Raw genomic sequence first — 13859 nt, forward strand, 5'->3', positions numbered from 1 at the left:
GGGGGGGGGTGTAAAGGGCGAGGGGCGGGGCCGCAGGGTCACGTGCGCGGGCGCCGGAAGTGGTGGGTACAGCGCTGCAGCGCCGGAAGTTGCGCGCGCGGCCCGACAACTCCTCATGGCGGCGGCGGCGGCGGCGGCGGCGGCTGCTTGGGTGCGGCGCGGTGGTGACTGAGCTGCGAGCCTGGCGGGCGTGCGCCGAGCCTCGGTCCGGCCTCCGCGTGCCCCCCCGGGCATCGCACCCCTGATGCTGCGCGGTTGCTGAGTCCGCCCCGGCCGGGACGATGGTGAAGTATTTCCTGGGCCAGAGCGTGCTCCGGAGTTCCTGGGACCAAGTGTTCGCTGCCTTCTGGCAGCGGTACCCGAATCCCTATAGGTACGTGGCCCTGGAAAGAGCAGTCCTCCCCCCCTCGCTGTTTGGAGATCGAAGTGTGGGGCCGGGAGAGACTCGACATCGAGTCCGAGGTAGGGCATCGTCGGAACCGTTGTGGCCTTCTTTAGGGTAAGAAGACCCTATCCGAAAAGTGGCCAGGCCAGGCCTGCAAGGTAGTGGAAGGAGGCCGGGCCTGGGCGGTGGTTTACTTGAGGCTCTAGTCCAAGGTTCTCTCATTTCGGGGTGGTGAGACAGGAAGAGGCGGCGGCACAGCAGTTGGGAGGGATCTTGGGGTTGGAAGTCCCGGCGCTGGCCTACTCCTCTGCCTGTGGCGTTCTCCACTGGGGTAATAAATCATGAGGTCCAGTCCCCGCTGGAATCCGGTCAGCAAGAGGGCGGGAGTTGGATTTTGCCCTCGGATAGTCGCAAGGGACTCTAGTTGAGGTGTGAGCCACACTACTTACCGGTGCAAGCTTGGGGAAGGCATGGCCATTCTGGGCGGGGAGCCTCCATAGGGGAACCCCAACAGGCAGTCTTTCAGCGGCATGCCCCCGAGGGTCACCTTCATTCTGATACTTGCAGCAAACATGTCTTGACGGAAGACATAGTGCACCGGGAGGTGACCCCTGACCAGAAACTCCTGTCCCGGCGTCTCCTGACCAAGACCAACAGGATGCCCCGCTGGGCCGAGCGACTGTTTCCTGCCAATGTTGCTCACTCGGTGTACATCCTGGAGGATTCTATTGTGGACCCGCAGAACCAGACCATGACCACCTTCACTTGGAACATCAACCACGCCCGGCTGATGGTGAGACTACTCTCCCCGTTGGTCCCCCAAAAGTAGCTCCAGGTACATGTGGCTAGGAAGCCATGAAGGGGCTTCTGTTGTCTGAGGCAGATTTGGGTTACTGGGGAGTGCTAGATCTAGAGTGTAAACTCAGATGATTTTTTTCAGCCAGTTAGTTTTTTAACTCATTCATACTGTGGGGGAGGGGTACTTGTTTTACAGAGTTGTCCCAAGTACTAAATACAGAGCACCCTCACTGTGCCTGGCACACACAGAGTGTGCGCCCACAGAAGTGATGCTGAGGGAAGGAGGCAGTGATTTTTCAAACAGGAGTCTATCAAGCTATAAGCAGTTTTTTTGTGCCTCAGAGGGGAGAGGATCTGGGCCCCTTACCCCATGATGATTAAAGGAGTTCCACTTTATCTGTCTTACATAATGGGTTTTCGCCTAAGATTTTGGGAGGAGAGGTTCATATACCTTTTGATTTCTTGCCTATAAGAGAGCTGGAAAACCCTTGGTTAAAGGAACATCCTACAGTATCTTCTCACGTGTGAATACTCTAAAAGTTTTCAGAGAGCTCTCATTCTTTTTCTCAGCTAACTTCTTCACAGTGGTTCTGGGAGCTAGGTATTACTCTCTATTGTGCAAAGAGGGAAGTGAGGTTCTGAGAGAGGAAGTGCCCTGCAAGGTCACAGAGTGAGCGAGCACCTTGATGTTCTGCCCCAGAGTTTTCCGAAGGCTTCACAGCTGACTACCCTGAGGGCGTAATCTATTTTTATAAATTACGAAGATAGTGATCCAGCTGTGAGACATGTCTTTTAAGTGTTGCTCTTGGAAGTACTGGGTCACTCGTCAGATAATGAGAGCTGTGACGCTTGCCAGATTTCCATTTTCATTTCACCTGCCAGGGAGCTCAGGCACTGCAGTGGGTGGAAGGCAGGCTAAAAGCACTGCACAGAAAGCCTTCAGACAAAGTCCAGGGCCAGGTTGGAGCTGGCACACTACTGATTTCGAGTCTATATGCCTTTTAGTTGAAAGGGTCAGAGGAGAGGTTTGAGAGAGCAGAATGGCCTTTTTTACGTTCTTGCTTTCTTCCTGAAATGAAGGTTGGGAATACAGTAAGGGAAGGAAGTGGATTTTCACCTGATTGCCCTACCCTGTGAAAAAGAGGCAGGGGATCCAATTTATGTGCAAATTGATAAAGTGAAAGACTCCCACGCGATTGTGGTTGGCCTGACTCCCTGCACAGGTGGTGGAGGAACGATGTGTTTACTGTGTGAACTCTGATAACAGCGGCTGGACCGAAATCCGCCGGGAAGCCTGGGTCTCCTCTAGCTTATTTGGTGTCTCCAGAGCTGTCCAGGTGAGCAGCGTTGTGGGGGTGCTGGGGCTTTGGGGCCCCAGGCATTTGGTATGGAGGCTGGGTTAGGGGTCAGTGGGAAGCTCAGAATCTTTCCCCCTTTTCTTCTTCTGCCAGGAATTTGGTCTTGCCCGGTTCAAAAGCAACGTGACCAAGACTATGAAGGGCTTTGAGTACATCTTGGCCAAGCTGCAAGGTGAGGGGCTCTGGGCACAAAAAGAGGCCCTAGTGGCCCTGCCAGGTGTGGAGTCCGCAGCCGTCACCACCCCACTCTAAGCCTGGGACCCGTCATCAGTACCCTGGGGCAAATGGCACCCTTCGGACAGCGCCTGGCCCAAAGAGGGGGAGTGTCGGGGAGGAGGGGTGTTGAGGTGGGTCGTCTTGGTGTCTTCTGAAGCCAGCCCCTGCCCTTTGCTGCAGGGGAGGCCCCTTCCAAAACCCTCGTTGAGACAGCCAAGGAAGCCAAGGAGAAGGCCAAGGAGACGGCACTGGCAGCTACAGAGAAGGCCAAGGACCTGGCCAGCAAGGCGGCCAGCAAGCAGCAGCAACAGCGGCAGCACTTCGTGTAGCCAGCCCAGGCCCCGGGGCGGTGGGACACCTGACCGCCCGGCTCCAGTCCCTCTGCCCTTCCTGCTTGTACTTTACTAGTAAAACTCAACTTCTAGCCCTTTCTGCTCTCCGGGGGGGGGGGGGGGAGGGGGGCGGGTGTCCTGTTCCGCGTGGAGCCGGGGGGCCGAGGACAGGCCCAGGGAGGGGCGGTGGCTCGTTCGGGGACACAGCGTGCAGGGGGAGGAAGCCTAGACTGTAAGCTCCGCGAGGGCAGGGGCCTTTGTTGCGTTCTCTCATGTGTCCCAGGTGCCTGGAACTGCGTCTAGCACATAACAGGCACTCAATAAATAGTTCTTGGAGGCAGAAAGCTTTAGTTAGAATCTTGACTGCACGCTTTCCTGGCTTTGGGCCTCAGGCAAGTCTCGTACTCAGCCTCAGTGCCACCTGTGAAGCGGGGCCAGGCAGCCCCCAGCTGTGAGGCGTGGAGGGACACTGCCTGGTACCGTGAACGAATGATGTCGGTCACGGTTATGATCTCATTTCCTCTTTTCCAGTTTGTCTGTGCCTGGGAGTTCCCATTTTCTTCAGGCAAGACCACGGACAGGAAGTTAGCAAAGATGTGTAAATTTAATGCGAATACTGTCCAGTATCTGGGGGCCTTCTCTAGGAAGGAACGTGAGGGCCCAAGAGTCTTCTGCTCCCCTTCGGGACAGCAGAGCCAAGTGCTACAAGAAAGGCCTGGAAGGGTGGCCCGGGCGCAAGCTGCCTGCCCTGCAGGCCGCGGAGGAAGCACGGGCGAGCCCTCCCCCAGGAGGACCGGCCGGCAGCCAGCGGCGGGGGGGGGGGCAGGCACCTGTTCCCACGGAAGGGTCCTTTCAGTCCGTCGCAGGCAGCCCCTGAGGCTCGCGGCGGGTTCCAGCCTCGAGCGGAGGGCAGCGTGCGGGCGGCTCACAGCCAGCTGCTGCCGCCGTGGGAGTAGCTGTGCTCCCGGCCCGCGCCGAAGCCCCGCAGCAGCTCAGCCTCGGCCCCGGACGCCAGGCTCTCCACGTCCACGTCTGCCTCCTCTGCACAGGGAGGCCGCCGGTTAGGGGCCGCGGCCCGCTCAGCCCACACGACCCCTTGGCTTCGGGGCACTCACCTCGGTCCGAGTCCGAGCGCTCGGAGGAGAGGCCCGAAGAGTCCAGGCCGTCTGCCCGCGGCCCCGCCGGCCCCCGAAGCCGCTCCAGCTGCCGCCGCAGGCTCTGCCGCTTGCTGCGCAGCTTCTCCTTGAGCCGCCGCGCCCGCTGCTCCTGCGCCTCCAGCTTCTGTGGGTCCCAAGGGGGCGAGGTCCCGGGCTCAGCACAGCACCGCCAGCGACGGCCCGGCCATTGGTCACCGCCTGCTCCAGACCGCATCTGGGCCCCAGGGGCCTGCTGCCACATCCTCGGGGAAGCCAGCCTCCCTGCCCTCCGGCTCACGTAAATGCCCCGGGAGCATGCTGCGTTGATGGGCTGGGGGACGGCGCCACAATCTCAAAGGCCGTCAGGGCCTAGTCAAGGGACGTGGGTCTGTCTGCCGCAAGCAGCAGGGACGGGGGAGGCCTGTGGCTTGGCAGCGAGCGCGCACTACAGCTCAAGGGGGCGGCCCCCCAGGTTCTAGCCCGGTGGGCCACATGCACACGGGCCTGGTGCTGCCACGTGGCCCAATTTAAGAAAAGCTGGAAGTCAGACTTTTTCATGTCAAATGTACTTTTACGTGCTGCCAGCTAATTTAAGTTTTTAGAAAACTACAGACCAAACAAAGCCTACCGGTTTGTAACTCCTGGTCAACCTCCCAGGAACCCTGGAGCTTTAGTATTAATCCCCCTCCAGCCCTGCCAGCCTGGGGTCCAGGGACTGGAGGGCCAAGGGGTTCTCCCACCAGAGCCCTTGCGGGCAGAAGCCTGCATTCAGTCAACAAGAAAGGGAGAACTGAGCAAGGGGACATTTGTACTGGGTGTAGAAGGATGAGTAAGCTGTCTATGCAAAGATGGGGCAAGCAGCAGCATCCAAGCAGAGGGATACTGGGAAGGTCATGGAGAATTCAGCTTTTCTGGTAGGGCATGGGAAGATAGGAGACCAAAAGCAGACCAGTGGCAAGGCCTGGGCTGTGAAGGGCCTACAGTTTTACAGGAAGGAAGGAACTGAGACTGTCCTGTCAGGAGCCATGGAAGGTTTCCAGTAGGAAACAGACCTGGACAGATCTATGTGCCCCAAATTATATTCCAGGGCAAGTTGGACGACAGCCCACAGGAGGCCAGGGAGTCCAGGAGAGGGGTGATAGGGCTTTGAGGAAGGAGCAATCCCCAGGTCCTGCCCATGGGCCAGCCAGCACCCAAGGGGCACACATCATCCCTCCAAGAACCGGGCCAGGCAAGCTCCATGTGAGAAATGGGCCTGCTACCAGGCCAGGGTGTTCTTCAGCACAAGGAGGGGACGCGAGCACCATGGGGCAGAGCTCACAGTCCCTGCACTGTGATTTATTTGCTGCATAGCACATGGACTGGCTACCACAACACCTGGTGCCTAGAACAGGTGCTCAATAAACACTTGTCGAAGGAAACAGCAAGTCAGGGGACTTGGGCCTGGGTTATGACTCTGCCTCTCATTAGCTGTGCTGCTCAGTCCTTGGCCTGGCTGTGCCATTTCTTCCTCTGCGAAAAGGGCCAGGAGGGCAGGAAAAGGCCTCTATTGTTTCTGAGGCCACTTATAGGGCTGCTGCCCCCCTCCCCCCAATCTGAGTCTGCTACCCCACTCCTGTCCACTAGGGGGCACTGAGCTTAGCCCAGGTAGCAGAAGGGTGCTGGGAGGAGGGGTGACTGGCTTCCCTCTCCTGGTCTCTGGAACTGCCTCCCCAAATGGCATCAGAATAGATAGCTCAGAACAGGAGGCCTTGGGGGGATTGGAGAGTGGAAACCTCTGCAGTCCTAGGGACCCTGACACACGACACATCAGAATGTTTTCAACAGGGCGCCTGGGTGGCTTAGACGGTTAAGTGTCTGCCTTCAGCTCAGGTCATGATCCCAGGGTCCTGGGATCGAGTCCCGCATCGGGCTCCCTGCTCCTTGGGAGCCTGCTTCTCCCTCTGCTTCTCTCTCTCTCTCTCTGTCTCTCATGAATAAATAAATAAAATCTTAAAAAAAAAAAGAAAAAAAAAATGTTTTCAACAGCCATGCCCCTCTGTACAGAGGGGGAAACCAAGTCCAGAGAGGCTGAGTGACTTGCCAGTTAGGACTGAATTGATAATAGCTATAATAACCATGAACGTTTACTGGGCAGTCACTCAAGCCTCAGAACAGTCCTCTTGAGTTGTCTTCTGCTTTTCTTCCTACTTAGCACAAATGGAAGCTAAAAGCACAGAGAACTGCTGGGCTATGACCTCGGGCCTCTCCCCCCCAGTTCCACTCAGCCCCTCCCTACTATACCGCTCACAGGTTCTGGCAGGCTGGCCGCAGGGCGCAGTGGCAGCTCCTTACCTGGATGTGCGTCCTGGCCCAGCGCAGAAGGCTCAATGTGGTGTAGCGGGCACAGTCAGGCCCCAGGGGCATCTGCTGTTTTAGCTGCTCTAGGCACCGCTTCAGCTGGGCCCTCCTGCGGGGGAAGGAGTCTGGAGGGCAGTGCCAGCCCAGCCTTGCTGGCCAGAGGGACAGCAGGGGAGGGAAGGCCAGAGGAAGATGATGGTTCCTGGGGCCCAGTGCTGTCAGGGCAAAGCTGGGACTCACCTGCGTTTCTCCAGCTCGTTGTGCACAGACCTGCCAATGCCAGGGAGGATGAGGGGGCGTCAGCTACTACCCACACCCTCAGTCCCAGGGGCTTAAAATCCACTATAGATGTGGGCTCCAAACTAGCCTAATGCGGGGACCTTGTGCCAGCCTTGAGCACTGGAGTCCGCAGGAAGAGGCAGAGACACTGGGCCAAATGCCGAGAGGCCTGCCCAGGTGGTTGTGGGGTCCAAACGAGGCCCCCTACCAGCGGTCAGGAAGGGCTTCCTGGACAGAGGTGACAGTTGAGCTGGGCCAGGAACATGCTACCCAAAGTGGGGTTAAAAGTGGAGGGATTAGCATGTGCAAAGGGTTGAGAAAAAGAGAAAAGTCTGCGAGGGAAATCAAGTAGAGATGCGGACTGCAGGAGTGTGAGTGGAAGGAGGACCCTAAAGTCTCTTGTTTATAGTTTCTGACACATCAGGGGTGCTCAAGAAACAGTCCCTGAATGAACAGAGGGGAGTGAGGAGATGGCAGGAGAGGTCTGAATTGCCTCCAGAGTAGGGGACCTGGCCCAGAAGATACAAGCAACAAGGAGGAAGTGGGCAAAGGTGAGGCCCCATGAGGGATGACACCCATCCCCCCCCCACCATCCTCAGCCCTCCTCACCGCCCACTGTCCAGCGTGCCAGAAGCTTGGGGGGATCGCTTCCTCCTCCTGTAGACTGGGCCTGGACTGCGGTGCGGGCACAGGGACGCGTAGCCATGCTCAGCTTCTGCCAGATAGAGCCCCAGCCCACTTCAGGCTGGGGCTGGTCCCAGCAGGCGCCCCTGGCAAGGCACGGTCAGGGAAGGGCTTTTGGCGCCAGGGCCATTTCCCCAACCCCTCCCAGTCCGACAGCCCGGGGATCCCTCCCCCGCCAACAAGTTGAGGGCGGGGTGCCCCGGGGCTACTGCCTAAAGCAATGCATGCATCCTTCTTGTTGGGAGCCAAGTCCAGCCCAGGCCTGTGTCAGCGAGGTTGCCGTCTGGAGTCTGGCCAAGAGTTCTTCCTCACCTCTCTCACGGCGCTCTAGGAACTCGGCCGCCTGCAGCAGGACCTGGATATTGCTGGCCACGGGTTCCATGTCGGCGACAGCTGGCGGCCGGCGGGCCTAGGGTGCTGGCCCGAAGAGCGGCTGCACCACTTTTGTTACAATGTAACTGACACGGTGCAACAAACACAGGGGCCCGGCCCCGCCCCTGGGACACCCCGCCCCCGGGACGGCCCAGCCCTTGGCCCCGCCCCCCTCAAAAGGGGCCCGGGAACAGCAGACCACCTCCACGAGCCCGCCCCCACTCAGACTCCCGGGGCTGCTACTGGCGCCGATTCCAGGCCCAGCCTTTGAGTGAATCCCCGGGCTGAAGGGGGCCACGTCTTGCCCACTTCGCTCAACGACCCCGCACCGACTGCTTAGTATATCAGGGCCCCAGTTTCCAGCCCCAAGCTAATAGCGAAGGCTCTGCACCTAAAATGGTACTCTGGGGGCCCTGGGTGTCCGGGAGGCCCCAGCTCGGTCGCTGCACGTGGGCGCCGCAGAGGCGGGGCCGGCGGGCACCCTCGCCCATTTGCCCGCTGCCTCCTGCGGCTCGCTGCCGTCACCTTCGGGGCGGGGCCGGCGAGCTTCTGAAGCACTATTGGCGGCGTGCAGCCCCGCCCTCTCCCTCCGCTGGTCAACATGTTCAGGCGGGAAAAGGAGCAGGTTTCAAATTTGAAAACCCGGGCAATCGGGGCGGGGTTGGGCGGGGTTGGGCGGGGAACGGAGCTGCAGTGCGCAGGCGCCGGGGGAGGGGGCACAGATCCAGCTCCTATGCTTGAGGGTCCGTGCCCTCGCTGGCCTGCCATCTGCACCCCTACGCCCCCGCTGGGCCGCAGCTTCCTGTTGTGGCGAAGGGGAATAGTCTCCTGGCTCCTCCTCCTCCTCGTCTGCAGGGAAGCTACTGTTGCTACGAAACTGTCAGTAGGGTACCGATTTCCCAAGCCAAGCCATACTCTGGAAGCAGGCGAACTAGCTTGCTAGGGAGCCCTGGGTTCTGGAGCCCACGGAGCTGGGTTCCTCTCCTGTGCCCGCTTCTTCTCAACTGTGTGGCTCGGGAAGTGACCTCCCTCCTCTATGTTCAGGAAGCCCTGTGAGGACAGCACTGTCGCAGGATCAGAGCCCTTGCCCATCTGTGCCCAGTACGTTGCAGCTCCTGACTTCTGAGGCCAGTGCAACCAGATGCAGGTTTCTTCCTCCCACAGAACCCCTGGCTGCCTGAGTCCAGGAGCACTTCTTTAACATGACTTTTTAGCCTCCCAAAGGAGTATATGCAGTGCCTTCTAAGGGCAGCACCAGTAGGTGTAGCTACACCTGCGGGAACAGTGAGTCTAAGGGTGGAGACAGGAAGATGAAAGCAGCTGTTACAGGGTGGAGCATTACAGCCAGGCTGGGGCTGAGGGTGAAATGGCTAAGAGGGACTAGATTCTGTATGAAGAGATAGTTCTGGGAAACACATGATATATGGCAGTCAGAGAAACCCAAAGGTCTTCTTCCCCTGAGGACTAAGAGTCACTCCCAGAGGAACCACTGACATGCTCCACCAACTGCTGCCTGAACTGTCCACCCATTCACCCATCCATTCGCTCACAAGGTATTAGCAGAGTAGGTCCTGGACGGCAGGCTCTGTGCCTAGGACTGGAGAATACAAAATGGGAACAACCAGATAGGGTTCCTGCCTTCGCAGAGCTCACGGGGGGGGGGGGGGGGGGGGGGGGAGCGGGGGGGGGGCTGGGGGGGAGTGACACAGTAATCGCACAACAGTCACAGTTTTGCCAGGTCCTCATAGGAAAAGACACAACATGAAGGCAAGCCCTAAGGAGCACCTGTCCGAATCAGGGAAGTGTGGGAAGGTTTTGCTGGGGAAGTGGATGAACACGTATCTCCGTATAGGAGGCCTGTAGGAGAACTGCACACTGAACAACAGGCGCCAAGGCCTGAGGCTGAAAAGAACGGAGGCGGACCAAAAGAAGGTGGACGTGGCTGGCAACACAGAGAGCAAAGAACACAGTGCAGGCTGATGCTGGAGAGGCGGACGAGGCCCACAACAGGCTGATTGGTCCTCCAAACCTCCACCCACAATCAGTTACGTTTGAAGAAAGGAAGGCGCGAGGCTTGTGAATGAATTCCCAAGTGTATTTCACTGAAGTCAGCACCCACACCGTGCAGGCGCAAACCTACTCTTCAGACATCTGCGACCCAGGGGGCCCGGCCGAGAGGGATTCTGAAGGAGGAGAGCTCCCAGCAGCAGAAGGGAGCAAGGCACACTTGAAGAGCTAGAGACGCTCCGACTGGAAGTTGTGGAAGTGAGAGTGCAGCTGCAAGAGCACCAGAGGGGCCACATCGAGCAGTGGACTTCATCGTGGGAGCTGCCGCGGGCAGGCCTGGGGCTGGGACCAGCATGGAGAAGGGTCACCTGGGCCTCAAGGTCTCCTGTGGATATGGTCAGGGCCACCAGCCAGGGGGACAGGAAGCACCACCTCCCAGGAAGCAGGGCAGGTGGGGAGGATAGACGAAGATGTGTCTTTTTCCTCTATCTACTTGTAAGTTTTTATCTTTGGTTTTCAGCTGTTGCCTTGCTTTGTGTTTGTCTTGTTTAGAATGTTGTGAGTTTCTGTAAAGTTTTTCAGTCTTTATTTCTTCAAATATTTCTTCCTGCCCTATTTTCTTCCTCTTCTTACTGATCCCAATTTCAAGTATCCTTCCCAGTCTGAGAATACATCAATGCTAAGCGATGTTGTTCATGTTTTCAGGTGGTGGTTTTTTGTTTTTTAATCTCTCTGCTTCAGTGTGGATAAGTTCTATTTACTTGTCTTCAAGTTCGCTTATTCTTTCTTCTGTGAAGTCCAACTTGGTGTTTAGCCCATCCACTGTGGTTTTTATTTTAGCCACTGTGTTTTTCAGATCTAGAATTTCCATTTGGTCTTCTTAAAAAAGTTTTCTATCCATATCCCAGACTATCTCATGGCTCATGTATTAATTTCCTAGGCTCATAACAAAGTACTATAAAATGAATGGCTTAAAAAAACAAATGTAGTCTACAACAGTGCTGACGGCCAGAAGTCCAAACTCGGGGCTGAGCAAGATTAGTCCATCTGGCGGTTCTGCGAGACAGTCCATTCCAGGCCTCTCTCCTCATTGCTGGTGGCTGCCAGTAACCCTTGCCAGTCCTCGGCTTGTACATGTATCACTTCAATCTCTGCCTCTAGCTTCACAAGGCGTTCTCCCCTGTGTCTCTCTGGGTCCAAATTTCCCTTTCTTGTAAGGATACCAGTCACTGGATTAGGGCCCAATATTAGGACCTCATGTTAACTTACCTAATTACATCCGTGAAAGACTATTTCCAAATTAGGTCACATTTAGAAGTTCTGGATAAATACTCTTCAACTCATTATACCCTTCTCTCTCCCAGTTATTATTCTTTTCCCATTAATTATTTTATATATTTATAATAGTTTATGTCCTTATCTGCTAATTCCAGTAACTTGGGGTGGTTTTTTTTTTTTTTTTGGTGGAACGTCTATTGTTTTAAAAATATTTATTTATTGGGGCGCCTGGGTGGCTCAGTCGTTTCAAGCATCTGCCTTTTCTCAGGTCATGATCCCAGGGTCCTGGGATCAAGCCCTGCATCAGGCTCCCTGCTCGGCAGGAAGCTTGCTTCTCCCTCTCCCACTCCCCCCTGCTTGTGTTCCCTCTCTTGCTGTCTCACTCTCTGTCAAATAAATAAATAAAAATCTTTAAAAAGATTTATTTGAGAGAGAGAGCACGTGCATGCGAGCAGGGGGAAGGGCAAAGGGAGAGGGAGAGAATCTCAAGCAGACTCCCTGCTGAGCGTGGAGCCCGGCATGAGGCTCCATTCTACAACCCATGAGATCATGACCTGAGCTGAAACCAAGAACTGGATGCTTAAGTGAGCCCCCCGGGCGCCCTTGGGACTTCTACTGACTGTGTTTTCTCTTGACTGTAAGACATGAAAGAAAGAAAATGTGCTTTATAATTTTTTATTCTAGAACATAAAAGGGAGTAAAAAGAGAATATAACTATGTCAAAGTGTGTGTGTGCGTGTGTGTGTATTTGTTTCATTTATTTTCCTGAGAGACCAAGCAAGTCCTTACCTATCTGGCAGTTAGAACAAAGGGCTTATGATTTGGATTCCTCTTGAGTAGAGACTCGTGAGGAATTCAGCCAAATGTACATTAAGAGTGAACACAGTCACTTCTTAAACCAACTGCAAGTTCAGGGGATTCCTAAAACAATGGCTGGGGATGATTTGCTAGGACTCACAGAACCCACTCAAAGCTAAAATATATACTGCATACACTGTATTATACAACTTTTTACAGGGAAGGGATACAGATTAAGACTGGCCAAGGAAAGAAGCTCATGAGTCTGGGGAACTAGGAGATGCAGGACTGCCACTATTCTCTCTCCCCGTGCATTTAGGACATGTTACTTTCCCGGTATCAATGTGTGACAATTATACAGAGTACCAAGTACTAGAGAGGCTATTCCAAGACTCAGTACTCAGTTTTCAGAGCTCCATTACATGGGCATGATTAATTGAGTGCCCATGAGGTTGGTCTTAAGTCTCCACTGGACTGATGTCATGTGACCTAAAGCCCACCTTAAATCACACAGTCATTCACTGGCTAACCCAAGGCCTCTGGGCAAACAAAGATCATCTTCCAAGAGCTGAGGGCAGAAGACAGAGGCCTCTTTTGTGAAGTTAAATGCCACCACTGCCTTTGGTCAAGACTCTTACCACCAAATAATCATATTCCCTAATATTTGGAGGGGCTAGTGTGGAAGTAGGGATAGATTTAAAGAAACAACTAATGTAAAGCCTATAAAGCGAGTACATACATTTTCTTATTTTTGTCCTAATTATTTATTTCCCCCTTTGTACTTTATGATAAGCTGGTGCAGAGCTATTCAGCTTAGAAATTAGCTGACACTGGGGAACCTGGGTGGTTCAGTTGGTTAAGCATCCGACTCTTGATTTCAGCTCAGATCATAATCTCAGGGTCGTGGGATCAAGCCCCACGTCCGACTCCTTGTTCAGCAGGGAGTCTGCTAGAGATTGTCTCTCTCCCTGTCCCTCTGCCTGGCTCCCCGTCCCTCCTCACACACTCTATCTCAAATTAATTAATTTTAAAAAGAAATTAGCTGATGGTGAGGTGAGGTAAATCCAGTGCTTTCTCAGGATAGTCATTTTCCATCTGTGTTACTTCCTGAGGAGGCTTTAAAAAAAAAAAAAGATTTTATTTATTTATGGGAGAGAGAGAAACAGCAAGCCAGGGAAGGAGCAGAGGGAGAGGGACAAGCAGACTCCCCACCTAGCGTGGAGCCTGACGCAGGGCTTGATCTCAGGACCCCGAGGTCATGACCTGAGCCGAAACCAAGAGTCCAACGCTTAACCAACTGAGCCACCCAGGTGCTCCCTGAGGGGGCTCTGACCCCACTTCCCAGTCCATCTGACTGTGAACACCAGCACTGTAGCAAGGCCGGTATTACACCGTACCGCAGTGTGCCAGATGTGTTCTGCAAAGCTCTGGCACATTACTAGAGTCCCACTCGGTCATTAACAACTGTCCAGGCCATCATCACACTGTGTGACTTAAATGTCCCCCAGAGTGATGCCATTCAGGTTTGCAGACTCCCAGTTTTTTTTAGGTTCCAAAAGCAAGAGTGGTCTCACAGCAACAGGAGTCTCTCCCCTTTCAGGCACCTGGTGTCACTGAACGAGAGGAGACAACATCTGGCTTGGAGCCCCTCTCCAGGCACCAGTGCCAGCCATACTGCCATGCTCTCACCGCATAAGCCACTCATTCATTCCTCAACCCTCAGCTACCGTTCCTCCTCTTCTCCATCTAGACCCTACCTTTTCTACTTTTGGAAGGGGTGTTAGGTTTGGCCACTGTGTTGGTCCAGGTTGCCAACAGAAATACTGCTCTGGCATATGCCCCCCCTCAGGCCTCTTCCACTGGGATGGGGCGGGGA

At 55.2% G+C, this 13859-nt stretch overlaps 2 protein-coding genes across 4 annotated transcripts; one reads left to right on the forward strand and one right to left on the reverse strand.

Annotated features, from left to right (window-relative positions):
- Nucleotides 1-232: 232 nt before the first annotated feature.
- On the forward strand, nt 233-3433 carry PRELID1 (PRELI domain containing 1). The gene is made up of 5 exons (XM_036084865.2): nt 233-373; nt 953-1178; nt 2407-2520; nt 2635-2713; nt 2938-3433. Exons 1-5 carry the CDS (start codon nt 282-284, stop codon nt 3084-3086), a joined length of 660 nt encoding a protein of 219 aa, XP_035940758.1. The 5' UTR covers nt 233-281; the 3' UTR covers nt 3087-3433.
- MXD3 (MAX dimerization protein 3) lies at nt 1175-8044 on the reverse strand. Of its 3 annotated transcripts, XR_004914965.2 has the most exons (7): nt 7841-8044; nt 7454-7559; nt 6806-6835; nt 6560-6674; nt 4205-4370; nt 3920-4130; nt 1175-2252 (listed from the first exon to the last, which is right to left on the reverse strand). XR_004914965.2 is itself a non-coding variant. In XM_078066914.1 (6 exons), the coding sequence occupies exons 1-5, from the start codon at nt 7908-7910 to the stop codon at nt 3942-3944; spliced, it is 750 nt and encodes a 249-aa protein (XP_077923040.1). In that variant the 5' UTR covers nt 7911-8044; the 3' UTR covers nt 1175-2252; nt 3920-3941. The 3 variants fall into 3 exon arrangements, 2 of the variants coding, with proteins under 2 accessions (XP_077923040.1, XP_035940763.1); XM_078066914.1 differs by having other exon boundaries at nt 3920-4370; XM_036084870.2 differs by lacking the exon at nt 1175-2252 and having other exon boundaries at nt 3911-4130.
- Nucleotides 8045-13859: the final 5815 nt, after the last annotated feature.

This window comes from Halichoerus grypus, chromosome 2, assembly GCF_964656455.1.
Source record: "Halichoerus grypus chromosome 2, mHalGry1.hap1.1, whole genome shotgun sequence".
In the NCBI taxonomy this organism is placed as follows: domain Eukaryota; kingdom Metazoa; phylum Chordata; class Mammalia; order Carnivora; family Phocidae; genus Halichoerus; species Halichoerus grypus.

What these genes read in the sequence shown, in the direction of transcription:
- MXD3 (XM_078066914.1), bottom strand. Translation starts at nt 7,910, where the DNA reads ATGGAACCCGTGGCCAGCAATATCCAGGTCCTGCTGCAGGCGGCCGAG. An exon ending in CCTAGAGCGCCGTGAGAGAG is followed by an intron (nt 7,560 to 7,840) that starts GTGAGGAAGAAC and finishes TCTATCTGGCAG; the next exon opens with AAGCTGAGCATGGCTACGCG. An exon ending in AACGAGCTGGAGAAACGCAG is followed by an intron (nt 6,675 to 6,805) that starts GTGAGTCCCAGC and finishes CTTCCCCCGCAG; the next exon opens with GAGGGCCCAGCTGAAGCGGT.
- PRELID1 (XM_036084865.2), top strand. Translation starts at nt 282, where the DNA reads ATGGTGAAGTATTTCCTGGGCCAGAGCGTGCTCCGGAGTTCCTGGGAC. An exon ending in TCAACCACGCCCGGCTGATG is followed by an intron (nt 1,179 to 2,406) that starts GTGAGACTACTC and finishes CTCCCTGCACAG; the next exon opens with GTGGTGGAGGAACGATGTGT. An exon ending in CATCTTGGCCAAGCTGCAAG is followed by an intron (nt 2,714 to 2,937) that starts GTGAGGGGCTCT and finishes CCTTTGCTGCAG; the next exon opens with GGGAGGCCCCTTCCAAAACC.